This window comes from Desmodus rotundus, chromosome 1, assembly GCF_022682495.2.
Source record: "Desmodus rotundus isolate HL8 chromosome 1, HLdesRot8A.1, whole genome shotgun sequence".
Lineage (NCBI taxonomy): Eukaryota > Metazoa > Chordata > Mammalia > Chiroptera > Phyllostomidae > Desmodus > Desmodus rotundus.
This window is the reverse complement of record NC_071387.1, coordinates 100,964,660-100,991,418: the sequence shown is the minus strand read 5'-3', so window position 1 is coordinate 100,991,418 and position 26,759 is coordinate 100,964,660. Positions and strand designations below refer to the sequence as shown.

The 26,759-nt window shown below is 39.9% G+C and overlaps 1 protein-coding gene across 1 annotated transcript in view; it reads left to right on the top strand.

The window, feature by feature from the left end:
• The window catches only part of CREBBP (CREB binding protein), a 135,173-nt gene that overhangs the window by 60,090 nt on the left and 48,324 nt on the right, over positions 1–26,759 (top strand). The window contains exons 4-11 of the mRNA XM_024553300.4: positions 11,945–12,185; positions 13,710–13,823; positions 20,625–20,867; positions 22,217–22,319; positions 22,637–22,783; positions 24,318–24,435; positions 24,988–25,159; positions 25,485–25,535. Of these exons, the coding sequence (XP_024409068.1) occupies positions 11,945–12,185; positions 13,710–13,823; positions 20,625–20,867; positions 22,217–22,319; positions 22,637–22,783; positions 24,318–24,435; positions 24,988–25,159; positions 25,485–25,535 (1,189 nt within the window). The remainder of the gene's footprint in view (positions 1–11,944; positions 12,186–13,709; positions 13,824–20,624; positions 20,868–22,216; positions 22,320–22,636; positions 22,784–24,317; positions 24,436–24,987; positions 25,160–25,484; positions 25,536–26,759) is intronic.

Sequence of the window (26,759 nt, the reverse complement as noted above, 5' to 3'; positions counted from 1 at the left end):
GGGGTAACTGTGCATCTCAGAGTTAGTTTTGTCTGTGTTTCTCAAAGCATGTCCTTGGACCCACTGCATCACAGTGACTGGTCCCTGGGCCCCACCCAGACCTCCTGGTTCAGTAACTCTTAGAGCAGAGATTTTCAACCTTTTCTATCTCATGGCACATATAAACTAATTACTAAAATTCTGCAGCACACGAAAAAAATTAATTTTTGTTCATCTTACAGAGAAATAGGTGTAATTTTGATTCGGTTACACTGGACGACTATTGTTTTGTTGGCTGTTGTCATTTTCTTTTATTTGACAGTCTTAGGGGAAAAGAGGTCTGTGTCTCTGACTAATTAGAGTCAGGTATTGCATGTTTTAAAGATTCTTGTGGCACACTAGTTGAAAAACCGCTGTCTTAGAGGAAGGGTGAGGAATCTGTGTTTTTGTGGTCACTATTATTTGTGAAACTTCAGGTTTTTTTCTTTATCAGTTTCCCACTGTATGTCACTTAATTCCCTCTAAGGCAGTTCAGGAGAATTGCCAAATAGATAGGCTTGTTCTTTCTCTTCACTGGAATCTACAGTTTTAAACAGGCTCCTCCAGTGACTTTGATGTAGAACAGTGATTTTCAGCTGGTGTGCCGCAGGGATTTTTAAAACATGAAATAGCTGACTGTTTAGTCAGGGGCACTGACCTCTGTTCCCTTAGACTGTCAAATGAAAAAATGACAACTACTAACACAACAGACATCCCATGTAAATGAATCAAAATTATACCTGTTTTTTTGTCAGATTGGCAAATGTATTTTATGGTGTGCTGCAGAATTTTATAATTAGTTTGTATGCTGTGAGATGAAAAAGGTTGAAAATTGCTGACGTAGAATGCTTTCAGAGCCACTGTCCAGAGCCACTGCAGTGAGTGACCTGATGCCCAGCTGTCCCTCTGTGGGGTGGGCTTACTTTGTTGGTCTTTGTGTACACTTCAGTGCTTCAGAAGGCTTCCCCATCCCACCCCCCACTCCCGCCTTTGTTTGTCCTATTCTCTCATAATTTTTTGTTTCCTGTATCCGGTCTCTGATCATTGAGGGATCAAGACATGAACCGATCAAACAGAGTTAAGCCTCGTACCCAAGGGCTTCCTTGCAGAGATGCTCACATTCCTAACTTAGCACACTGGCTCTCTGTCCTTCACATGTGAGGATTTAAAAATCACTGGTGGTTTGATATTTGGCTCTACCCTAGGACTAAGGAGAGCACTTCTGTTCATTTTCATAGAAACAATGAATGCGTAGTCATGTTAGCACTTCATCACGAAAGCAGTTTCTGTAGAAAACCATTCCATGACTATGATTTGTGCCTCAGTAATTGGAAAATATGGGAAAAGGTTGGGAAGCAAGTATTGGTCCATAATTATTAGTAATCCAAGCATTTGTATAATTTTAGGATTTTACTACTTTTACTCTTTTTTTTTTTCCTTTTTTTTTTTTTTGCCACTACCTGAGAACATATGTTTATAGGGCCTTTGAAGAGTAACTTTTAGTCTAGCCCTGACCAGTGTGGCTCAGTTGGTCAGGCATCCTCCCACAAGGTGAAAGGGCCCCCATTTCGATTCCCCGTCAGGGCACATGCCTGGGTTCTGGGCCTAGTCCCCGGTTGGTGGCATGCAAGAGGCAACAGATCACTGTTTCTCTCTGATGTCTCTCTTCCTCCCTTCCTCTCTCTCTAAAAATAAGTAAGTAAAAGTCTTTACCAAAAACAAGAATTAAATTTTAGCCTAAATTTTTATCAGTGGCTATATAAATCCTTCCTACTGCTTAAACTTACCCCCTTTTGTTTTGACAGTATATATAATCTGGGAAACATAGCCTAAGCACAAAATGTGGTGTGTTATAACTATCAGGAAACTGTAAATTGAGAAAATTTAATGAAGTTCTTTGATGTCAGGCACAATGGGAGGTATTGCAAGTATTCAGTGAAGGTCATTTAACTTTGTTTCCAATACCAATATGAGTTTCCATCAACCAACAATGTCTTTTCTAGAGTGTGGTTAGTATTGCCCTTTCTTCAGTGAAACCTTCTAGGTGGAAGCATAAATTATCTCCAGAGACACGCAATTCACTTCACATAGAGACCCAGTAGAAAGGTTTGTTTTGTCTAAACAAGCTGTGCTGCATATGGTATGACAAATAACTAGCTTTGGAACTTGTGCCTGCCTGTTAGCAGCCATTTCTTTTTTTTTTTTTTTTTTTTAACTTTTAAGGTTAGAGGAAGGTTGGGAGAAAGGGAGAGAAACATCAATCAGTTGCCTCTCATATGCCCCCAACTAGAGACCTGGCCCACAACCCAGGCATGTGCCCTTACTGGGAATAGAACCAGTGACCCTTTGATTCACAGGCCTGCACTCCATCCACTGAGCCACACCAGCTATGTGTTTACCAGACATTTCTGAGAAATTAAGTGACTGTTAGAAGTTGGTAGATAGATAGTACATTTGATGGGTCTGGACGGGGACTCCAGTCAGAGCCGCCAAAGATACAAATACAGTACTTTATTGTATCTGAAGAGTGAGGAACTAAGGCAGTCTTTTCACAGCCCTGATCACCCTAACTTCTTTTTACCTTTTCCATAATCATCTGAAATGATCCTAAGGCTCAAGTCACTAAAACAAATTTGTTAGTCAAATGATTAATTTACCAAGTTATCAAAAACTTTATAATAAATATTTTTGAAGTATCTGTCTTTAAATATGGGTGGTATTCAAGAGTATTCCTTAAAAGTTGTATTAGTTAATTGGTAATTCTTTTGAACTGATCATTTGGTCAATGGGCCTGATGCCTTTTAAGACCCCTTAACTCACTTGAGACCTGCTGTGCTGGTCTGGTTGGCCCATCACCTTGGCTGTTGGGATTGATTCAGCACCTTCTATGTTGCAGGGTTTCTTTGTGCAGTAGCAGGTAACCACTCATTCCTTCTTGGCAGAGCAGCTCTCCAGTTCAGAAGGAATCATCTTGAGGCAGGGTATAGAATTGGGGGGTGAGGGTCTATCTCTTCTTTATCAGTCCCCTTAACCTTTGCCTGCCATCTCATCCATTGAGTTTTCCTTCTTGATTTGGCCTCTTGTTTTCCAGTGTCGGATCACAGTGTTCTGGTTGGGAAGATGACTTAGAAATCATTTTGACCCATCTTAAAGTCATTTTAAGTTATTTTTCTGTTGAGTTTAAATCTTAAGTTATAAGGTTTTTTAAAAAATCAATAAACACCAAAGAAAAAGAAAAAAAACACAAGAAACATTCCTTCATTTAAAACAGCTATGTTTCTTACAGTTGATCTTTATCATCCCAAAGGTGATTATCTCTTCTTCCCAATTTGATAGCTATATGCATTTAATGAGTATTTTCTTTATTTTATGACTCCAAACCTTTGTATACCCAGCTGCTAGGACCCTTATGGGAGAATTAGAACAAGCAAATATTGCAGAGCAATCTCTTGTCCCACCTGGTGTTCACTTTGGTGTCATTTTCTAACTTTAACTGCAGGTTGGGGAGAAATAAAGTTTCCGGGTGGGCCAGACAAGGATGTCAGAGGTGTGTGGGTCTGTACCTCATCAGAGACGTGGAATCTGCGGCCAGGTTGATGTGAAGAGCTGTCTATAGGGATCCCAGCCTGATGTGGATTTGGGGCAGCGGTTTGTGTGGTGGGAGGAAGCTCTTTCATCCCCATTCTGTCTTGGTCAAGTTCTGCTTCTTACTGTTTGCACTGGAGTCCTTTGCAGATATTAAAAGCTATTCTTGGACACTTAATGAAAAATAACTTATTTTTCTAGGAATAATGCCAAGATAAACTTACTATGTACTCCTGTGCATAGCTGTGATTATATCCTTAGGATACAGTACCGGGCATATAGAAAAGTGGGGGTGGTGGTGATTATTCAAAACCGTGTACCAATAGCAACCCTAATAAAAAAAAAAAAAAGTACATGTTAGATTCCTTTAAAAAATTAAGAAATACCACAGAAATGTAATGTTTGCCTTTCAAATAATTTGATGGACTTGAATAATTGATGGTTGAGCTATGGTGACAAATGATACAGACAAAGAGCATGTGGCCAAATCTAGCAAATAGGGGAGTGGGGTGAGCTGTACCCCCGCAGCTGCTGGTTCCATGTCTTTGTATTTACCTGCTGTTACTCAGGGCTCAAAATGCTAACATGCTGGGGGGTGGGGGATGTCACAGTTGAACCAATGTGACTTCCACACCATGCTAGCCATTTCTTTCCATGATTAGGAATTACATGTGAGCTGATTTGAGTTCCAGAAATGCATATTGTGTACATCTTAAGACTTTTGATGGATATTGTTATATTGCCTTCCAACAAAAGCCACGCACCAGATCACCAGCCTTACATGATGCTCCCAAAGCTGTAGGTTTATCACTGAGCTTTGATAGCAGAAGATGGTGTCTCATTATTTTGATTTGCAATTTTTTAAATTACTGGCAAAAAATTAAAGTACTTATGTTTAGATAAATACATATTGCTTTTTTGAGTTGCTTAGTTCCTGTCCTTCGCCAGTTTTTCAGCTAGAGTCTCTTAGACTACTTTATAAAGCAAGGTGGGTGGCAGAGAGGTTAGAGATGGGGGCTCTACTGCTAGACCTCCTGCTCCACCACTGAGTGTACCTCCTGGGCAAGGTGCACACCTATAGGCCTCAGTTACTTCTCTTGTAAGGTGGTGCTGGCCCTGAGTTAGTTCCTCCCTTGGGAATTATGTATTAAATGAGCACTGAACACAGAGCCTGGCATGAAGTACTTGAGAAATAAAGACTGACCAAGAGGAAGAGAAAAAATAATACCTGCACTGTTGTTTGCTTTGCCTTGTGTGTTCAGTATTTTTTTCTAGTTTGTTGATTGCCTTTACATGTGTTCTCATGGTTGGTCCTGGCGGGGAGTATAAGTGCTCCCATAGTCTGTCCTCTTCCACTTCCCTTAATGGCATAGCCCACCACTGCGCGTCAGAATTATCTGTGGGCCTTTGTCTTTAAATGTTTCTGTCTTATTCCCTGTAAAAGTAAAGGCATGTTCATTTTGGAAAATCTGGGAAAAGTATAAAACTAAAATTAGTAATGCATCCCCTATGGAACTTTAACAAATAGAACTGCTTCTGGCTCCACCCTATATTTTCAAATCATAGTTTCTGGGACAGGGGAATGGGGAATATGTATTTGAAGAGGATTTTACTGGGGATTTTTTTAGGAACCACTGCTTCATATTTTTTTTTCAGGAAGGTCTTAACCACCTTTGCATTACAAAATATCTTATTACCCTCTAGTACATTTGAGTTTTATTTTTTATCTTTATTTCTTTGTCATTTTCTACTGATTCTTCTGAATTCTTTTCCCCCCAAAAGTACAGTGTTTTTTCGTTTTAAAAATAGTAGATGCTTGTTGTAAAATGTTCAAACAACACATAATTATAAATATGATCCCATCACTGTCCAGAGATAACCACCAGATAATACTAGGGTTTTTCTAAGAATAGATACAAACATATAGAGTTAATAAAGAAAAAATGATCATTACCTTATATACTATTCTGTAACTTTCTTTTTTCTTTTTTCTTTTATTTACTTATTTTTAGAGAACTGAGAGAGGGAGGGAGAAAGAGAAGGAGAGAAACATCAATGTGTGGTTGCCTCTTGCACACCCTCTAGTGGGGGCTTGGCCTGCAACCCAGGCATGTGCCCTGACTGGGAATTGAACTGGCTACCCTTTGGTTCACAGGCCCGCGCTCAAACCACCAAGCTACACCAGCCAGGTGTAACTTCCTTTTTTAGCTTAATATGTTAAAGACAGCTTTTCATGGAAGTATAATGGTCTAATTTATTATTATTATTATTATTATTACTATTAATATTACTATTAATATTACTATTATTATTATAACAATCATTGTAGGACAGGCCTCAGCTGGGCCATTATTTTGCTCCACATGGCTGTTACTGGGGTCTTTTGGAGTCTGCCTTATTTTTCATGACTGCCTATTATTTCATTAGGTATCTTGCCATAATTTATTTAATTAGTCTACCTTTGAAAGGCATTTAGGAGTTTTACAATTTTTAATAATTTAATGGAGGTCTGACGCCTATCTTTGCACATGCATTTTAGTATGCTAGTTTACAGTGTTTCCCTAATAAGTCATAAGAAGTGGAACTACTGAATCAGAAGAAATGCATTTTTTTTTTGGTTCCTTCCTCCTCTTATTTCTACCTTTCTTAAAAAAATATTTATTTTTAGAGAGAGGGTAAGGGAGGGAGAAAGAGGGAGAGAAATATCAGTGTGTGGTTGCCTCTCATGCGCCCCATGCTGGGGACCTGGCCTGCATCCCAGGCATGTGCCCTGACTGGGAATCAAACCAACGACCCTTTGGTTTGCAGTCCAGTGCTCAGTTCACTGAGCCTCACCCGCTAGGGCCAGAAATGCACATTTTTCTGTTTAATAAGTGTTGCTTTCCAAAGCCATACTAAATTGCATTACCACCAGAGTGCCTGAGAATCGATATTTCTCTATCTCCTCATCAATACCAGTCATTATGTTTTTATCTTGGTCCTACTGATAGGTGAAAAATACCTTTAGTTTTCATTTCATTTCTTTGATGATTAGTTAACTAGAACTTAACAGCCATTGGGGGACATGTTCATATAGAATTCTCCCCTTTAAAGTATACAGTACAGTGGTATGTAGTACATTGTGCAACCATTGTCACCAATCAATTTTAGAACATTTTTATCACTCCAAAATGAAATCCTGTACCATTAACAATTACTCTCCATTTCCCCTGATCCCCCAGCTGGAGGCAGCCACTAATCCGTTTCTGCCCCTATGCATTTACCTACTCTGGACATTTTATGGAAATCAGATTAGACAACCTTTTTCATTTCATGGCACACATAAACTAATTACTAAAATTCTGTGACACAGCAAAAAATGTATGTTTTTGACAACCTAAGGGAACAGAGGTCAGTGCCCCTGACTAAATAGTCAGGTATTGCATGTTTTAAAAATTCTCATGGCACACCAGTTGAAAATCGCTGACTTAGCATAATGTTCTCAAAGCTTATGTTGTAGCACGTATCAGTTGATGGGCATTTTTAGATTTCTTTTTTTGGCTGTTGTGACTAATGAGGCAACAAACATTTGTGTATACATTTTTGTGTAACCCTATGTTTTCAGTTCTCTCAGGTATATACTTCGGAGGGTAATTGCTGGGTCATATGGTAACTCAAGGTGTAACCTTTTGATGAACTGCCAGACTTTTTCCAAAGGGGCTGCTTAGTTTGACCTTCCAGTATTGTATGAGGCTTCCAGTTTTTTCACATGCTCACCAGAACTTGTTACTGTCTTTTTTTATTGTAGCCTGGTGGATGCCAAGTGATATCTCTTTGTGGTTCGCATTTCCTTGATGACTAATGGTGTTGAGCATCTGTGCTTATTGATCAATGGTATATCTTCTCTGGGAAAATGTCTATTGACATCTTCTGTCAGTTTTTAATTAGGTTATTTATCTTTTTATCATTGAACTGTAAACGTTCTTTGTATGTTTTAGATATAAGTCCCTATCACATACATGATTTGCAAATATTTTCTCTAATTCTTAGGGGTGTCTTTAACTTTTTTCCCATAGTGTCCTTTGAGACATAACAATTTTCAATTTTAATAAGGTTCAGTTTATTTTTTGTTGTTGTTGTTGTTTGTGCTTTTGCTGGCATGTCTAAGAATCCATTGCCTGATCCAAGGTCATGAAGATTTACTCCTGTTATCTTCTCTAAACATTTTTACAGTTTTAGCTCTCACATTTAGATCTTTTACTCATTTTGAGTTTCATGTGAAGAAGGGGTTCACCCTCCTTTTTCTCATGTGGATATCCAGTTGTCTTGTCCTTTTCATCACCATTAGTTGAAAAAACTGTTGTTCTTTCCATTGAGTTTTCTAAAACATCACCGAGGTATAAAACGTTTTGTATAGTAAGTCCTGCAACCTTTCTGGAAAACAATTTGGCAGCACACAGGGTGGGGCCAAAGTAGGTCTACAGTTGTTGGTATGGAAAATAATACAGTAAATCACAATACAAGAACCAACTGTGTTTCGTGTACTCGAAACTATTAACCTGCTTTGGCCCCACCCTGTGTATCAGGAGCTTTAAGAATGATCCTGACTTTTGACTATTTCCATTTCTCAAAAACAAAAATTTTTCCCACAGTTTTCCCTTTTTCAAACCTTAATCTTACTTACGTCTTTATGCTAAGAAGATTTTTATCTTCATTCTAAAAATGTTCTTTATTTTTTTTCTGATATTTTTGTTTCCATCTATTTTTATGCATTCTAATTCATCTGGAATTTAATTTTCTATTTTATGGTGATGTAGGAATCAGTGTACATGGGTTTTTTTTAAGACTTGTATAAAGAAATCTGTAGCTTTATAGCTTTGGTATCTGGCAAGAGAGATTTCTCCCTTTATTCTTACTGTTTTTCAAACAAAATCACATAAAACCTATGCTCTACTTCTGTGAGTGCTTTCAGTGCTGCAGTTCTGTTCTGTATTTTTAGATGTAGGTTCTTGTTTAAGCACTTTTCTTTTAGTCTCAGTGCCCGCCCGAACAGTGGGGACTTAAGCAAGGGAAGTCTGTACAATCTGAGAACGGCTCTGACAGAGATTTCAGGCCACTTATAGTTCATACAACCCTTTCATCTCATTGAGCAACAGTTTGAGAGAGGAGGAAGTTAAATGTACCCTGTGTTTGTAAGCACTTTGCAAACTGGATTAGTACTGCACAAGTAAGTATACAGGTTTACACGGGGAGGGCCAAACACAGGGCCATGAGGCATGTCTTCTGTTCCATTTTGCTATTGATTCAGCTTCATCCTTCAGTTTACTTTTGAGACACGTGTAAACTGTGTGTGGAGCTCATTAAGCATCTACGGATAGACAGATAATAGACAACATTTTGAATGTGCTGTATGGTTTCCAACCACGCAATTTCTGCATGTTGAGGTTTTAGCATATGGTCATGTATAGTTCAAAAGATGCTAATAAGAACATCCCAAGTGAGAAACAATGTGTTAACTTTTAATGACTTAAAAGCAATCTGTTTATAATTTAATTGCAAGGTTAGAATTTTTTACTTGATTTTTTAAATATGATTTCTATTTATTTGTTTATAGCATTTCTGTATTTTAAGAAACAGCAGGCTTGGTCTCTTCAAGTCACTGTCATTAGAAAATAAAGGTGGTGCCCTGACCAGTGTGGCTCAGTTGGTTGGAGCGTTGTCCTGGAGACCCCAAAAGCTGGAGGGTTTGATTCCTGGTCAGGGCATGTACCTGGTTGCAGGCTCGGTCCCCAGTCAGGGCATATACAAGAAGGCAACCAATCTCTGTTTGTTTCTCACATTGCTGTTCCTCTCTCCCCTTCGCCTCCCCCTTCCTCTCTCTCTAAAAGCAACGAAAACCTCCTCTAGTGAGGGAAAAGAAAATAAAGGAAAGGGGGAAACAACAATCAACTGTAGGGTGTGGGCCTTAATTGGGTCCTGATTTGTGCAAACCAGGTGTAAAAATCATTTATTTATTTTTTTTTTGGACAACTAGAAAAATTTGTGTATGGACTTAGGTACAAGCAATACAAGCAAATATTAAAGAATTATCAGTCATTTTGTTAAGGTATCCTTTCCTCTCTGCTTTCCTATGTTTGAAATTTTTGTAAATGCAAAAGAAAGAGACCTAAATAAGTATCATCTTAGACTGCTCACATTCCGTATGTCCATTCCTGTTAGTTTCTGATTGGGCTTTTTTTTTTTTTTTTTTTTCCTTTTTCTTTCATGAGAATAAGCTGAAGAAGGAGGAGACTTTTAACATCAATACTGATGCTGTTGGAGCATAGTCCAAAGCTCTACATATTGCAGCTTTATTTTAAATTGCAAGAAAAGGAGGAGGAAGGTTACAGTTTATACCCAGCCATACATTCCTGCTGTCATACCATATAGACAGACCCTGGAGTAAATAACAAGCCAGATAAAAATATTTATCATATGTAATAGAGGATTATGGTTCATACCATAATCCATGTTCACAGAAAAAAAGACTGGAAGAAGAAAAATCTATCAGCACTGCAATATTAGACTCCTGGATATTGGGATTCAAGTGTTATTTTCTTAGTAATTGTGTTGCTTTCCAAGTTGTCTACATTACTTTTATAATCAGGGGGAAATTAATGTAAGAAAGAGGCTGTTTGGTCTCAGTTAACTACTACTCCAGTCAGCAAGCTCTACTTCCCAGCTAGGACTTTACCTTTGCTTCAGACCTTAGTTTGGCTTCCCGGAGTTTTGATGCTGATTAAAGCCATGCAGCTTTTCAACGTGCTTATTTTTTGAGTTCTCATAAAGCTGGAACCAAACCAGAAAACCCTGTAACTTTAAAAATGAGCTTTGCTTCATTAAGGAATATTTTAAATAGTTTTTTCCCTCCTAATTGCAAGTATATGGTTTTAATTCTTCATTTGAAAAGTCAGATTGGTGGTGTCCTTCAGAGGAGGCAGTGAGTATTGTAAAATCAACTTGGGAGTGTCAGGACATCAGAGTTCTGAAGAATGTTGTCTGTAGTTTGTAAAGAATAAGGAGACTCCATAGGTCACCTTTTCCATTTTCTTTGCAGTTAAGAGGCACAATCAGTCTGGCTTGTTCTTTTTAAGGGTTGAAAGCAACCGAACTATTTCTGTATCGTTAGCAGATCATCAGATATTTTTTGAAAATACTGTCATATGTCTTAAGTGGAAATTTTAATGGAGGGAAATGGGATTCATAAGTTTTAACAATTATACTGGATGGTCATATTAAGGATAAGTGTCGTATTAGTCTTTTAGAGCAGATAATGAATACTGTAGGTATTGTCCTTCTGATCACAAAATAATGAAATCTAGAAGGTGGCTCTGATTATTCTCCATCACATATTTTTCAGTTAAATTGAACCATATGAAATTGTCAGTGTTTGGCTATTTGGGCCTACAAAAACAGCAGTTTATATGGTTTCACCTAATGTAATACACAGCATTTCCTAACTTGTATATATTGTAGAACAAGTTGGGTTTAGGTTACTATGAGCAGGGACCCAGAAAAAAAAGCTGGAATTTATTTACAAAAAATTGTGTATTTCTTCTTACATGTTTAAACTTCAGTCCCCTTCAAAGTACTCTCCATTTGATGCAGTACACCTATCAAGACTTTACCACTGCTTAAAACATTTTTTGAACTCACCAATTTTGATACCTTTTAGTGCTTCTGCCATTTTCCATCTCTTCCACATTGGTAAACATTTCCCTTTGAGGACTTTTTTCATCTGGGGAAACAAAAACAAGTTGCTCAGGTGAGATTGGATGAATAGGAAGGGTAGGGCGGGGGCGGGAGGTGATGCTGTTTTTGAAAACTCAGTGCAGTGTGGGCAGGTGTGCTCATAAATCACCCATCATGAAATGGGCAAAGGCTTTGAAAGAGTCTTCAAAAAAAATTCACTGAAACTGAATGCAGCCTCTCACAACAGTGCCAGTTGGTACACTGATACAGATGGGTTCCTAGAACACTCACCTAGCAGGAGAAGTCTGCACTACAAGGGGCCCACCCTCCATAAGATAATTCCAGGTTTTTGGGGGGGTGGTCACCTCTTATACAGGTAAGAATGAGCATCATTTTCTTCTTGTGAGACAATCATACACAAGTGAACTTTAATCAGTCCTTCTTCTCGGCTGGTTTATTTCTTTGCTTCTTTATCTTCCTTAAAGTCTCTGATGAATTAAAGAGAACCATACCAGCTGCCTTCTCTCTGTGCCAATATTATCCATTGGTTTTAGCATTAGTTTGAAAAATAATAACATGAATTGGAACTCTAAAAGATTATTAAAATGTTTATTAATTTGTTTTATTTTAGTCTCAGATGCAAACATCAGTGGGAATTGTACCTACACAAGCAATTGCAACGGGCCCCACTGCAGATCCTGAAAAACGCAAACTGATACAGCAGCAGCTGGTTCTACTGCTTCATGCTCATAAATGTCAGAGACGAGAACAAGCAAACGGAGAGGTTCGGGCCTGCTCTCTCCCACATTGTCGAACCATGAAAAATGTTTTGAATCACATGACCCATTGTCAGGCTGGAAAAGCCTGTCAAGGTAAGTGCCGTTTTCTGAAATCCTACTGACAGATCTTCGGATGAAATTTGTCCTTCTTGTTCTTAGGCAGCTCTCTTATTATAGGGTTCCCGTAACCTGCATCTCCATACACCATCCATTCAGACGCCACTGGAACACTTAACTGCTAAGGAAAAAGGCGATTTGGCTTTATAATAATAATCTGTGACCTTCTACTGGATGAGGCTGTGCCCTGCATTTGTTCTTTTCCTCCTCCCTCTGTCATAGAAGACTTTTTTTTTTTTTTTTTTTTAAGATTTTATTTATTTAGAGAGAGGGAGAAGGTAGGGAGAAGGAGAAGGAGAGAAGCATTGATGTAAGAGTGAAACACCGGTCGGTTACCTCTTGCATGTGCCCCAGCCAAGGACTATGCCTGAAACCCAGGCATGTGCCCTGTGTAGGATGATGCCCAACCAACTGAGCCATGCCGGCCAGGGCTGTCACAGAAGACTCTTGTCATTTCTTAGGCACACTCTTCCTTAATTTTAAATATCTAGATCATGGTTTTCTTTTGGATATTGTAGCACATACATCCGCATGTTACACACCCTTCCCTCAACCCAAAGCATCTCTCTTGCGGCTGTGTCATGTGTTCAGGCTCCCAGGGCTCATTGCCTTGCTCCTCCACACTTTCATCTTGAAGCTAATCAGGATACTGGGTGACTGTTTGAGACCTGGGGAATGGAGCACACAATATCATCTCTGCCACCTCCTCCCTCCCTTTGAGGTGGTGACTTAGGCACATCACGTGATCCCCCTTACCCCTCTTTTACCACAGCCCCCTCGATTCTGCAGAAGAAAGTGTTTCTTACTAACTACTATCCTCTAAGCTTTATCCTCTTTCCTTTTCTTTCTTGTGCTCATAAACCTTAGGGAGAATTTCTCCCTATCTGCCTATCTCACTTTGTGACATTTGTGAGTCCCCAGCATAACCCTTGATGGGGAAGCCGAAGAGGGTTATACCAGACCTTTAGAAAGAAATGGCAATGCCTTAGTATGGAAATGGAGATAAAGACAGAGTAATCAGGTTTAATTATCCTCTGAAGTGCTTTGAAAAGTGTCCAGGGCCCCCTTCAGAATCTCCACAGACTTCTCATTTGCTTCTCTATCTGTATTTCTTCACCTATAGTATTTAGATGGTTTCATCCTGAAACATACTATAACATTTTTATTTTAAATAATGACACTGCAGAATTATTTATTGTACCTTTTATTCCAGTTGTTCAGTACTTCAGGTCAAATAGCTTTTGTTTTGTTTTGTGGGCTGAACCTTAATCACCATCATTCATAACATTGCTTCTATGGAAAGTTTCTGTTTGGAATTCTCAACAGTCAACTTACAAACTTTTTGGGAAACTGCCTGTTTGTAAGTTGAGGACTGCCTGTACTGTGTTATGGTTACACTTGTTACCATTTTCTATGGAACCTGGCATTATAATTTAGGTGTAATTGAAAGTGTGACGATTTGGATAGAAAAATAACATCTCGTTGTTTTTCTGGTCATAGTTGCCCATTGTGCATCTTCACGACAAATCATCTCTCATTGGAAGAACTGCACACGACATGACTGTCCTGTTTGCCTCCCTTTGAAAAATGCCAGTGACAAGCGAAACCAACAAAGTAAGTGAGCATTGGGGGTAGAGAAGCTTGGAGATGAGAAAATAAGCTATTTCTGAAGAGAATACAGAAGCATAGGTAAGAAGTAGCGCAGAAATTATTAACCACAAAGTATAGTAGCAAGTGGAGACATACAGTGGAAAAGGATGAAGCAAAGCTTAACAAGTAGACAGTCTCAGCGTGCTCCGTGGGCATGGTTGTTTTGGAATTTCATTCCCAGCCACCTCCACCCGCCTGCACTAGAATTAGCAGCAGCAGAGCAATGGAAGAGGATTATCACCAATGTGACCACTCTTCCTGTCTCTTGATAAATATTCAGTATCTGAGGATTTGAATGTCGCCACTGTAATTGCAGTGACTTTGGGGTAGGGCAAGGGACACTTCTTTTTGGAGTTGAAAAACCCCTAATTCTAAAGTAAGTTTGGGGTCTGTGTCATAGACAAGTCAGGCAGGCAGGCCAGTCAGTATAGAATCCCACATGTTGACATTTGTGAGGTTTCCATCCTCCATGGAGCTGCAGTTCCCAGTCCTATTTGCATAACTAACAATTTATTCAGCACAGATGAGAGTTTCTGCCCCAGACTGGCCGCATTCTGATCATTCCCATTGTTTTGTTGTCTTTGGAGTCATCTCTGTAGCCTTTAGCTGATTGATCGATTGAGCAGTGATCCCTGCTCAGGAGGCTTGCCTGTGGCTTCCAGGGGTTCCCTGTAGGCATCAGAGCAGTGAAAAGATGTGCATCTCTTCCCAGTATCAAGTCCTTTCCTGTCATTTTAGAGGTAAAACTGTGGTCCTTGGATGTGTCCCTCATTTTGGACAGTTAGGACGTTTTCTTCGATACCATGTCAACCCTCTGGGTGGAACTGCTCCCTGTGACTTTGAGCACAGCAGTCTTTCTCATCTTCCTCCGTCCTGTCTGTGCCATCTTGCCACCCTCCCCTGTTTGTGGCTATATGTTCATCACTCTCATTCTTCTTGATTATCTTCCTCAAGCCCCCGCTCCCACCTGGAGAGTATGTGCTGCTTTTCTTTCTGGTTGTTTCCGACTGGCACAAGGAAAGATGGAAAAGCATGTTGTTCTTAAGTGTCAGGGAGTAGAACACTGGTGATAACCCATGTGCTTTTCCTTTAAGTCCAGCTCACCTCCCTCTTGAGAAAAGGCCTAGAGAGCTGACTCTGCTCAGCAGTGTCCATGTCATGTAGGAGAGACATCTTGGGATCATGGCCTATTATTCTCCCTCCCTCTCTGTAGAAGGAGCCCTGCTAAGTTTCCTTTCAAAGTCACTTTCCAAAATGAGTTAAATCATTTTTTGATTGACCAAAATTTCAACTAATATAATTTTTCAGGACATCTCTTACATAAAGTGAAAGTCTAGGAATCTGCGTCTTCTAAACAAGGTATTTGGGACAGTAGTTCAGTACAGTGCAGTCTGTTTTTCCCCCAAGTTAGTATAAAGCCATTTTTTAAACCAGTATGTTGTGATGGTTACAATTTCTTCTGTTTTAGGATGCATTTCAGTAATAGGCTTTTTAATCTTGTACAGTATTCTGTGAATAATGAGTTAAGACTTCATTCTGAACTTTTAATTTGGGGGTGTGGCTTTTCTGGGACCTTATGTATCACCATGACCATTGTAAACTTTTGTGATTTCTCTTTTTAAGAAACACTTTATGTGGTTTTTATTTAAAAAAGAGAAAAGAGACATGTGGGTTTTTTTTTTTTTTTTCAAACATCCTTATAACTGCCTAGCTGTTGTGACAATTAATCCGGTGCGTGCTCTGTGAAGTGGTAAACCACAGTGTTTCTACTAGTCATAATGTAAGGTGTTACCAGGGTGATTTTATAATATAAACTTTGTGCAAAGTTTTGGTAATTTTTCATGAAAGAAATGAAAGCGCTTGTTACTAAATTTTTTTTTTAATGCTTCTCAAGTTAGGTTTCAACTTGGACTGTATCAGTTTTGTGATTATAGATAGAAGAGTTTGGTATGAGTGTGAAAGATTCAGTGATATCTTTTCTGTAAATGTTTGTTGGTATTTTTCAACTCTGAACATTGGGTTTAGGCAATAGAGAGGAAATGTGGATTCGGCCTTCTAGTACCTTAAAGTTGGCTTCCAGGGTCAGAATATCTACATTAAAAATGATGTGACTATGGTATTACCTGAAGGAACAAGGTGGAGAGAAGTCACTAGTATTAGTAACCCTTGAGGAGAGAATGTGTTTGCTAGATGGAGCCAAATTTCAATAAAGTAACAATAGAAGAACATTTTAGAAGCATGAACAGTGTCATCACAGGTGACATACCTGTAAGGGCAAGGTCTGGCAGGACTCAGAAGTTCCTGTGCAAGCAAGGTAATTCAAGGAGAGGGGGACTGTTTGTATTGAATTGGTGATGACCTCTGGGGACTGAGACCCAACCGTATCAGCCCATGGAGCATATGCCTCATGCCACCAAGTCTATGTACTTTCTAGGCAGGGTTTCCCATAGTTGCTCACCTTACCTGGTGCACACATTCCACTATCCAACTTCTCTCATTGATGTCTCTATTGAGGGAACCTGCTGGAATTACCTGTAAAGCCAACCTAATGTTCTTTCAATGAAACCCAGACCATTGGTTACCTTTTTGGGCTATGTTGTTGAGATTTTTGGTTTTCTGTTTTCTAGAGATTCTGTAATCAATGATCTCAAGCTATCAGTCCTGTATAGAGATAATCAGATTTTATTGAATAATTAGGACTTTTCAAAGAGTCTATCTAATCCTAATGTCAGTCCTGGCATCCGACTGTCAGTAAATTCCAGTTCTCAGGGTGGCATAGAGCCGGAGCTGTGTGGACACATGACCAGATTCCCTATTAGAACTCATGTTGCCTCATCAGTGAGGTTGTTTCCTACTCCAACTGTAGTTCTCAGACCTGATACATGGGCACTCCCAGGGGGCTTGTTAGAAATGCAGACACTGGAGCCCATCCCAGGTGCGCTCTATTAGAATAGGCATTTTTTAACAAATTTCCAGATAATTGGTATGCACATGAACAGCTGAGATGCCTTTAATGCCTTGGAGGGATTGGGTGTCTCTCCTGGAGCTGTTTTAGAAGATTTGAGTCATTATCTGGAAGAAACCGAGGGTTTTCTAACTCAAACCCACAAGGACTGTCAGATGGATTCTGTAGGGTCAGCCCCAGAGCCAAATTGAACCCATTTATTCCTGCAGTGTGGTCCTTCTGACAGTGTTCAGTCAGCAGTCCTCCAGCCTATTGCTTGAATACCTCCACTGGCTCAGTGCCTGGCCTGGCTATTTGTTCTAATTTTAGGTACCTCTGATTGTTTTAAGCACCTCCCTTCATAATATTGAGTACAACTCTACCTCCTTAGAATTCCTACTCATAGAGTAGCTTCTGAGGTGCTCTGTTAAGTGTTTGTTGAACAGGCTCTGAGAGCTGTTCAGAGATTCTCAGATACCTCTTTTGACAGACAGTGGTGGGGGTGGGGAGCAGGGGAGGCAGTAGAACCTTAATGGCTCTAGGGACAGAGCAGTAGGCTTGTTTGTCCCTAATTTAAGTACCAGACAGTCATTGGTGGTGTATTTGATTGGAATAGTGTAGTCCTTGCCCTTCTGGGTAATATAGTGTTGCCCCCTCCTGAGTCATTTGGCTTCTAAAGAAAACCTGTTGGAGAGTTTGTGCATTCTTGCTCAGTGGTTGCTTGATGGGAGGCCTGCCACTGAGGCTAGGGTGTTCTGTTTTATCCTGTCCTGAACTGTGCACAAGAAGGTGCTGGAAAGGAAGGCAGACCCAGCAAGCATAGCACCTGCAAGGCATTGTGTGAGATCAACTCTGCAGAGATGTGTGCAGGCCTGAGTAACTTCCAGCACAACTTTTTCCTAGAAATCTAAGAGGTGACTAGATAGTATTTGCTTTGACTGCTTTGTGGCATGTCTCCCAGTACCCTGACAGCTTTGGAAATCAGTGTGTCAATTTTCATTGGATTTCCGATTGAGTTCATTTTTAATTCAGAATGATTAGGGAGTGAAGTTCCTGGTAAACTGAATGTTTCAAGTTAGAAGGGTATCCTATGCATGGAATCTACAATAGAGCCATCTTTGTGCTCACCGGGAAAGGACTGCCTTGGACCTACATGAAAAGTGACAGTGAGTCCTGGAGATAGCTCAGCACAAAACGTAGCCTTTTACTTCATAGGTCATGGGCTCCTGATTAAGCTGCAACAGTGGGGAGAAGTGGGGTAGTGGAGTTGTCAGGGATTGGTTTAAAGACATGCTGGTAGCAGGAATGCCGACTAATACAACACTGTGTGACATGACAGTTAGTTGATTATGTATGAAATATATAGCATCTGTAAAAAAGGAAGAAAGATGTAAAAATGGTAAAAAGAACAAGAAGTTTTGACACTGAAGGAGATAAACATCAATAATGTATAAAACTGATTAATGTGGACAGCCTCATTCTCGATGATGCCAGATAGATGAAGCATTGCTGTTCTTAGTACTCCTTTAATTTTGTTCGGCCCGAAGAGCTCAGTGCTGCAGGGCTGAGGGTAGGAAGTGTCTGAGGAAGGCTACTCACTCTGCCAGACTGCTACAGCTCACTCGAACTCTGAGGAGACTTTATAAGGCCCTGTGCTGGTAAGCACCTCAACATACAGAGTCAAGAGGAGTCAAACATTGGTCCCACCTTCAGCGAATGTACAAGGAAGATGAGATGATGAGCGTGATCCTCCCTGATATGGGGTCCAGAGCTGCAGTTCTCTCCCAACAGACTCTGTGATCCATGAGTGCAGGATTGGTGCTCATCCCAGAGCCTAGCAGAGCCCCCAGCACACAGTCTCACACTTGAGGCATATGTACTCAGTTGGTGGAGTGAGCCAGTGAATGTATGAAGTGTAAATGCCCAAAGAGAAGCAGAAGCCCAGTAGGTGATGTGAGAATTCAGGGAAGAAGTAACTGCTGCCCAAGACAGAGATCAGGAAAACATTCATGGGGGCAAGGTTGGTAGCATCTTGAGGTCCAAAAACAGAGTTTATGATTGCTTTTACCTGATAACTCCCCTTGCAGTCAGCCATCACCCCCAAAGTAGATGTCTGTGTTCTTTTATCCTGAAGTAAGACTCACATTGGGCCTTGCTTAAATGTTAGATATTTTTTGTTTATACTTTGTTTTCATGGCTCTGATCGTTAGAAATATCAAGTTCCAAATGCTTACTTGCCTTCTGAAATGTATATATATATATTTAAAAATATAGTAATGTTTTATGTTTAGGAATAAATGCTTTTTTAACACAAACATAAAATACAGTGACCGTGTCAGCAGATTCCATGGGAGGCTCTGGTTGCCCTGGAAGTGACCTTGGACTTGGGAATGGCATTCACCCTAAGGTGGGGCATTTTGGCTAAAAGGATGGTACTTGGGGAAGTGTAGACAAAAGTGGAATATAATAAGGAGAACTTGTCGCTAAAGCACAGCTATTGCATCTTCGCCTAGAAATGGAAGGCCATGTAGATACCCTGTTTCTTTTAAGTTCCTCCCCACAATTGATCTTTATGTGTATCAAGTGTAGTCTGGGTCTCTTCTTTCTTATACCACAAGGTGATAGAAAAAACAAGTCATCCTACCATTAAGATTTTCCTTTTTACATCATAGTACTTTTAGAAGATTTAGCATATTAGTTTCAGGAGTACAAGGGGCACATGTTTAAAGTTTGAGGACATAGTAACTATTAGAAAAAATACATTGTATATGACTTATTTTAGCTACACATTTGTCATAAAATGTACCTTGGGAATTGCTTTTCACTTATAATAATAAGATGCTTGGTGTGTGTAATTGTGACTAATGAGAATTAATTAGTTTGAGATGTGAATATCCTTATTAGAAAAGTTAATAGTATGGAATGTGTAATTACCAAGGTTTTTTTTTTTTAACACCTTTTAGTTTAATTAAGTTACTCTGATAAGTATTTGAGTTGTTATAGTACCTCTGATGGTTGAAAGTGAAAATATAACTCATATATGTAATGGTCTGATTTTGAAAGAAGGCCTTAGTGTAAGTGTTTTATATATTAAAGATCATATCCTATAGTATCAATTTTATAAGCTGCTGTTTATAACCTGACTCTAAAGTTTGGGAAAGTTGGACAGAGAGGAATAAGAATAAATAGTATGCCATAAAACTTACATGGTAAGTGCTTACCAATGAGGACATTTGGATGGATGGATGGACAGACTGACTGATGAATTGAACTTGAAATGACCAAAGATTTGCAAGTTTGGGGTCATCTGTCAGTTAATATTGAAGCTCTTGGGAATGGAGTTCTTTATATTGCCACACACAGATTTCTTTTAGAGAAGCTAAGGGTGGCTGTTGGTGGCAGAGCTAGTTCCTGCATATCATTGGTGCTGAGGTGACACCTGTGTAAATGCAAGTCCTTGCAGAATTGCCAAGCCTCTTTCCATCTGTAAATTACAACTAGATTAATCAGTCAATCAAGTATGCTCTTTCTTGACCAGCTTTATTAAATCGTCTCTGATATTATGGTCTGTTACTTTCTAAGAGAGAAGCTTGAATTTTCATTAGGTTTTTGCTCCTCAACTACTGCCATGCAGAATAGATGAGTAGAATAGGATCCTTCTCTCTGCATACTTCCTTCCTTGGTAGCCTGGTTGTGATACTTCATGACATACATAGAGTCTTCCGATAAATTTTTACTTGCTCCTCAGTAGTTTTTAAATCATTTATGGCCTCCTCCCTTTTACTTATCTTTTTTGTTTGTGTCTTTGTTTGTTGTTATAGCCATCCTGGGGTCTCCAGCTAGTGGAATTCAGAACACAATTGGTTCTGTTGGTACAGGCCAGCAGAATGCTACTTCTTTAAGTAACCCAAATCCCATAGACCCCAGCTCCATGCAGCGAGCGTATGCTGCTCTTGGACTCCCCTACCTGAACCAGCCCCAGACGCAGCTGCAGCCTCAGGTTCCTGGCCAGCAACCAGCACAGCCTCAAACTCACCAGCAGATGAGGACTCTCAACGCCCTGGGTAGGTGAAGGAACTCTTGAGAACTTCTTTGTCCAAATGCAGCAGTGGGAATGACAAGTCTTCCTGGAACTTGAGGCTGTTTTCAGTTAATTGTTTTTACTTTAAATTCACAATAATACATGTATACATTATGATGATGGTATCTTTTAAATGATTGAAATAAAAAATTTCCAGGAAAAGGCTAACGTGTCCAGTGCAAAGAATGTTACAAGCTTGTAAAAAGAATAACATTTGCAAGTGAGCCAACATTTTTGTTGCTTGTTTGTACCAGTCAGCCTGGACAGTTTTCATAAAGGTCATTTTCACATGGCTCAGAATGCAAAGTCTCACAGGTTGTAATTTTGTTTGTACCCTTTTATTGACTCCTTGTAAACCATTTTTTTCCTTGTAGATGGTCTGTCATTTCTAGCACATCTTGGTTATGGCTTATCCTACAGCTGGAAGTGACCAGCCAGGACAGGTTAACAGGAGTCTCCAAAAAATCTCTCCTATCGCTTATATATACTAATATTCTCCATATACTAGTATTGCCTAGTGTCATCTCAACCCATTATTTGCCAGTGTTTGGCCTTTTATGTACATATTGCCACAATTTTTGCCACCTGTACACATTGTTTTCTTAATGTTTTTCTTTAAATTGACATAGTCCTTTTAAACTTAGGCTTACATCAGGCAGTGTGTCAAGTTAAATCAAGGTTGTTGTGCTGGTTTTGTTCTTTTCTTAATAGAATATTTTAAGCTTAAAAAATGACTGATTAAAAACATCTCTGTTGTTTTTTGGAAAACAGCTGCCATGAATCTACTGGCCAGGACACTGGTTTGAAGTCCTGAGACCTGAGTTCTAATCTAACTCCACTCCTATTGATGGTATAATTTTGGATACGACTGTTAACCTCTCCTATGCATATACTTTAAAATGAATACTGTAGACAAATTGACCTTTTATGCTTTTTACCTACACTTAACATCTATGGTTTTATTTTTTGATATGCAAGAAATAGAGGACACACACATGTGATAAATCAGCTTAGTTGTTTAGGGCATGATATTAATAAGACCAGAATCAAAAGCCAAGGCTGAAATTGGTCATTTCTAGTTTTTTTTCCACAGCCATAGAGTATACTTATATCATCGAGCCTCGATAAAAATGTCTTATTTTAGTTAAAAGTATAGTGGGAAGGAGTCAATTACCATTATTGAAAATATAACTCCCAGAGTTCCTACCATAATCTTTATTATTATAACTCATTAAGAGTCACTTTTATTTATAAGTTGACTTGTTTATCTGTTATCAGAACTCATGTATATTAGAAGTTAGAAGATGATTTCTTTTCTTTCTGTCTTTACAGGAAATAACCCAATGAACATTCCAGCAGGAGGAATAACAACAGATCAGCAGCCACCAAACTTGATTTCAGAATCAGCTCTTCCAACTTCTCTCGGGGCCACAAAGTGAGACCCAAGTTTCAGTTGGCTCCTATCTGAGTGGCAGTCACATGAAAGTGGGCTGGAAATCATACAAAACTCCGTTATTCTTTCTAAATGTGCAGCAGACAAAATAGTTTGGGTGGGGGCATGCTATTTTTCTTTTAAACTTAAATGTAGAGCAGATAATAGATAAAACATGTTTTCAATTTTGTTGTACATACATCACTTGGCTCTCCTAACTTAAACATTTTAAAAGTCTTGCATGGTTGAAGACCTTACTTACATGAAGCGCATTTGAGTTACTTCAGGAGGTGGATGAAGTGTTCTTGTTCTTCCCTTAGCCCACTGATGAATGATGGCTCAAACTCTGGAAACATTGGAACCCTCAGCACCATACCAACAGCAGCTCCTCCTTCCAGCACTGGTGTTCGGAAAGGCTGGCATGAACATGTCACTCAGGACCTACGGAGCCATCTAGTGCATAAACTGTATGTTCCCAACCTCACCCACTGTTCACTTGTGACAAACATTTTTTGGCTAATGTCATTGTGACAGTGTTGTAATTTCATTGGTATCTGATTTTTTAACTCCCGAGTGGTCCCAGGTGACAGTGCCCTGGTAGCTGAAGGGGGCCACATCCTTTTTTAGGGAGCCACAGCCTCTGCTGGCAAGCCAGAGGATCCTAGACCCTACATCCCCACAGCAGGCATCAGAGTATTCATGACTCTGCCCTGTAGGGGGGCATGAACTGTGACCCATGTCACAGCAGCCAGCACTCCCAGTGCAGCCAGATATGTCCTCTGAGTTCTGGGATGCATGAGGGGACTGGGACTAGCTCAGAAGCTTTGCCTTCTTTTATGGCTCAAGGTTATAGTTGTAGAGACCCCTGAGAGTTGGGGGTATTTGGGCCTAGTGAATACAGATGGCATTGTGCAGTCAGTGAACATAAGGAAGTTAATAGTTAACTTTTTTGAGCTAGTTAACTTAAATTGAAGGCAAAGTTAACCAACTTGATTTCCTTTTAGTTTTTTTCTTCATTATTTTAATCAAAAATTTTTGTAGTAAGCCTGACCAGTGTGGCTCAGTTGGTTGGGCATTGTCCTGCAAAGCGAAAGGTCGCCAGTTCAATTCATGCTCAGGGCACATGCCTGGGTTGCAGGTTTGGTTCCCAGTCAGGGTGCATATGAGAGGCAACCAATTAACATTTCTCTCCCTTTCTTTCTCCCACCCTTCTCCTTTCTCTAAAAATAAATAAATTAAATTTTTTTTTAATTTTGTAATAGTTAAAAAGTAGGAATTCAAAATCATATTATTCTTTTTTAAAAAAAAATTTTTAAGGGAGGGGCAGAGAAGGAGAAAGGGAGAGAAATAATGTGAGAGAGAAACATCGATTGGCTGCCTCACATATGCACCCCAACCATGGTCCAAACATGTAGCCCAGGCATGTGCCCTGACCGAGAATGGAACCAGCAACCTTTACATTTGTGAGACCATACCCACCCAGCTAAGCCAGACCAGTTTGGGCACAAAATCATAATATTCTTTTTTTTTTTTTTTTTTTTTTTTTTTTTTTTTAAGGTTTATTTTTTAGAGGGTAAGGAAGGGAGAGAAACGTCAATGTGTGGTTGCCTCTCACGTGGCCCCAGCTGGAGACCTGGCCCAAAACCCAGATGTGTGCCCATACTGGGAATCGACCCACTGACCCTTTGGTTTGCAGGCTGGCACTCAGTCCACTGAGCCACACCAGCCAGGGCCAAGATCATACTAGTCTTGAGATGACCAAGCATTTATTGTTAATAGCAAAATACTGTTTTGGATTTACAGGTAAATCAACAGGTTAGTGTTATCTCTAGGGAATACTCCATTTGTGGACTCATATCCTAAATAAGAGACATTGGGGATTTCTCTCAACAGTGTATGGCCGCCATAGGTACACGAGCTTCTCTTTCCATGTCATGTATAAAATGACAAGATGCTGATGATGCATTGAAAGTGGGTTGCTAGAGTATGTTGTCCTTTCAGTGTCCAAGCCATCTTCCCAACACCTGACCCTGCAGCCCTGAAGGATCGCCGCATGGAGAACCTAGTGGCGTATGCTAAGAAAGTAGAAGGGGACATGTATGAGTCTGCCAATAGCCGGGTAGGTTGCCATATGTGTTCCAGCCTGCACAACACCTATGGTAGATGGGACTGCATCTGTCTGGCTTTCTTGTCTGGAAATGGGGAATGTGTTAACTTGTGTAGACCCTCACCTTGAGGTGGCTGACCAGAGAGAATTAGCAGATAAGACATGAGGTCCCTTGCACAACTCTCTTACTACCATACCACCACAATAGCGGTAGATGAGGTATACAGAACTGCATTTTATCCATGGGTGTCATTCATGGCCATGTCCATGTGGGTGTTGTTTATAATGCTTGTACTGTGTCATTGCCAGCACCAGTAAATATCCAAGTAGATGTTCAATTGTGGCATGAAATATAACATGCATTTAGTATCTTCTGTTAAGTCCTTAGTGTAACTAGGAGTTCATCAAGAATTGGGCCTTTGGTTTATTAGTTAGAAGTGTTGAATAATTATCTTTGCCAACGTACGTAATTAAAAAGTTCATTAGTTTGTTAGAACATACAAATCAGATCATTCATTTTTTTACAGTTTTGACTGTATAATATTAAATATTATTGCTTTTTAGGATGAATACTATCACTTATTAGCAGAGAAAATCTACAAGATACAGAAAGAACTAGAAGAAAAACGGAGGTCACGTTTACACAAACAAGGCATCTTGGGTAACCAGCCAGCCTTACCAGCCCCTGGGGCACAGCCCCCTGGGATTCCACAGTCACAACCTGTGAGACCTCCAAGTAAGGCCTTCGTATCATTCTGTTAGCCCTTAGCCTGTTTGTTTACTTGTCCTGCTATGTTTGGGGTGTGTTTCTAAGTATGTGGAATTAGGTTCTCAGGTAGCCCACATTTAGGAGACTGATAGTGGTCATGACTTTGTGTATTAGTTTTGCTTGGACATGGAGTCTCTCTCTGGGAGAGGCCCTTTAAAGAGTTTGCTGGCGTCAGAATGCACAGTGCTTTGGGACCTGTTGATTGGTTTTAAGTTTGAAGAACTCAATATAAAATTCCTTATTCCTAAATCAAGGGTTGTTTTAAATAACCATTTGTTTTCTGCCATTATAGATGGGCCCGGGCCCATGCCCCTACCAGTGAATCGCATGCAGGTTTCTCAAGGTATTTAACTATTGCTGTGAATCATATTTTGGTTTACCAACAGCCACTAAGAATATTGGTTTTGCTTCCCTCTTTTTCTCTGTATTTCCTTATAGCTCCTCTTTTTCCTTTCATTCCTTTTTGTTGATGAGCAGGATTCGTTTCCACAGGCAGTATGAGTATCAGTTGTATCTGGAAGTTAGAAGAGCATAGGAAAGATCCTCAAGGAGATCGGGAGTAGGATTTAGCTGCCTTTTTTTTGGACAGGAGAGGTCATTACTCTTAGGAAGAGTCTCACAAAAGAGCATTGTAGGCAGGGGCAGGGGAAGGAAACATTTCTGAATGTGTGAAAGGAGAGCATCAGGCTAGTCCTGGAGCAGTGAGCAGTGCTTGGGGTGGGGTGGGGTGGGGTAGGGTGAGGTGGGGTGGGGTGGGGAAAGTGTGATGGCTGCTCTGGGACCTGTGAGCACAGGTGGTGAAGCCCAGCCAGGAGACTTTGTTCTCAGAGTCTGCATCAGGCTAGGATACTGGAAGCTGGTCTGAAAACGTGGAAGATTCTTTCTCAAGTTGAAATTCTATGGTTTTTGCTTGGTTAAAGCTGTCATTTTAGCTTGGGTGGGGGGTGGGCATTTTAAACCTTTTACAGTTTTTGTCAAATTGAGACTTGAACAGTAGGATGTTTTTACAGATTATGAAATAAGATGGTGACATTACCCAGAAGATTCAAAAGCAAGGCTTTCTTCTGCTATGTGTAGAGTAGTTTGGGAGGGGAGAAGAGGTCATTTTTAAAGTTGCAGTAATCTTACTGAGTACTGAAAAAGACATGGTAGATAAACTGATTTTATAGAGGAAACAGTTTACAGAGGATTGTGGGAAATTACAAAGAACGAGGGGCCATGGTCAGGAGATGCTTAGAGTCTAGTGAGATGTCTTTCATGGTGTGACATTCCTGTGGACTGTGGGCAGCCCTAGGACAGCAAAGGTACTGCAAAAATAAGATTTTTCTAGTCTAGAGAGAGAAGGCTGAGGTTGAGAACTGGCTGCCTTTGGATGCTTCCTAAACACTTGCAAAATTAAAACCATATTTTGAGTCTTAGCCCAGATTGTAACAATAAATATAAACCCAGCTGAAGAGCTAGGAGCCCCAGGTAGGAGCTGGGGGATGAGAACAGGCTTCCTGAAGGAGAGAAGGTAGAAGCCAGATGCTCCAAAAGGTGTTAATGAGAGGTTGACTTGGATGGGTGC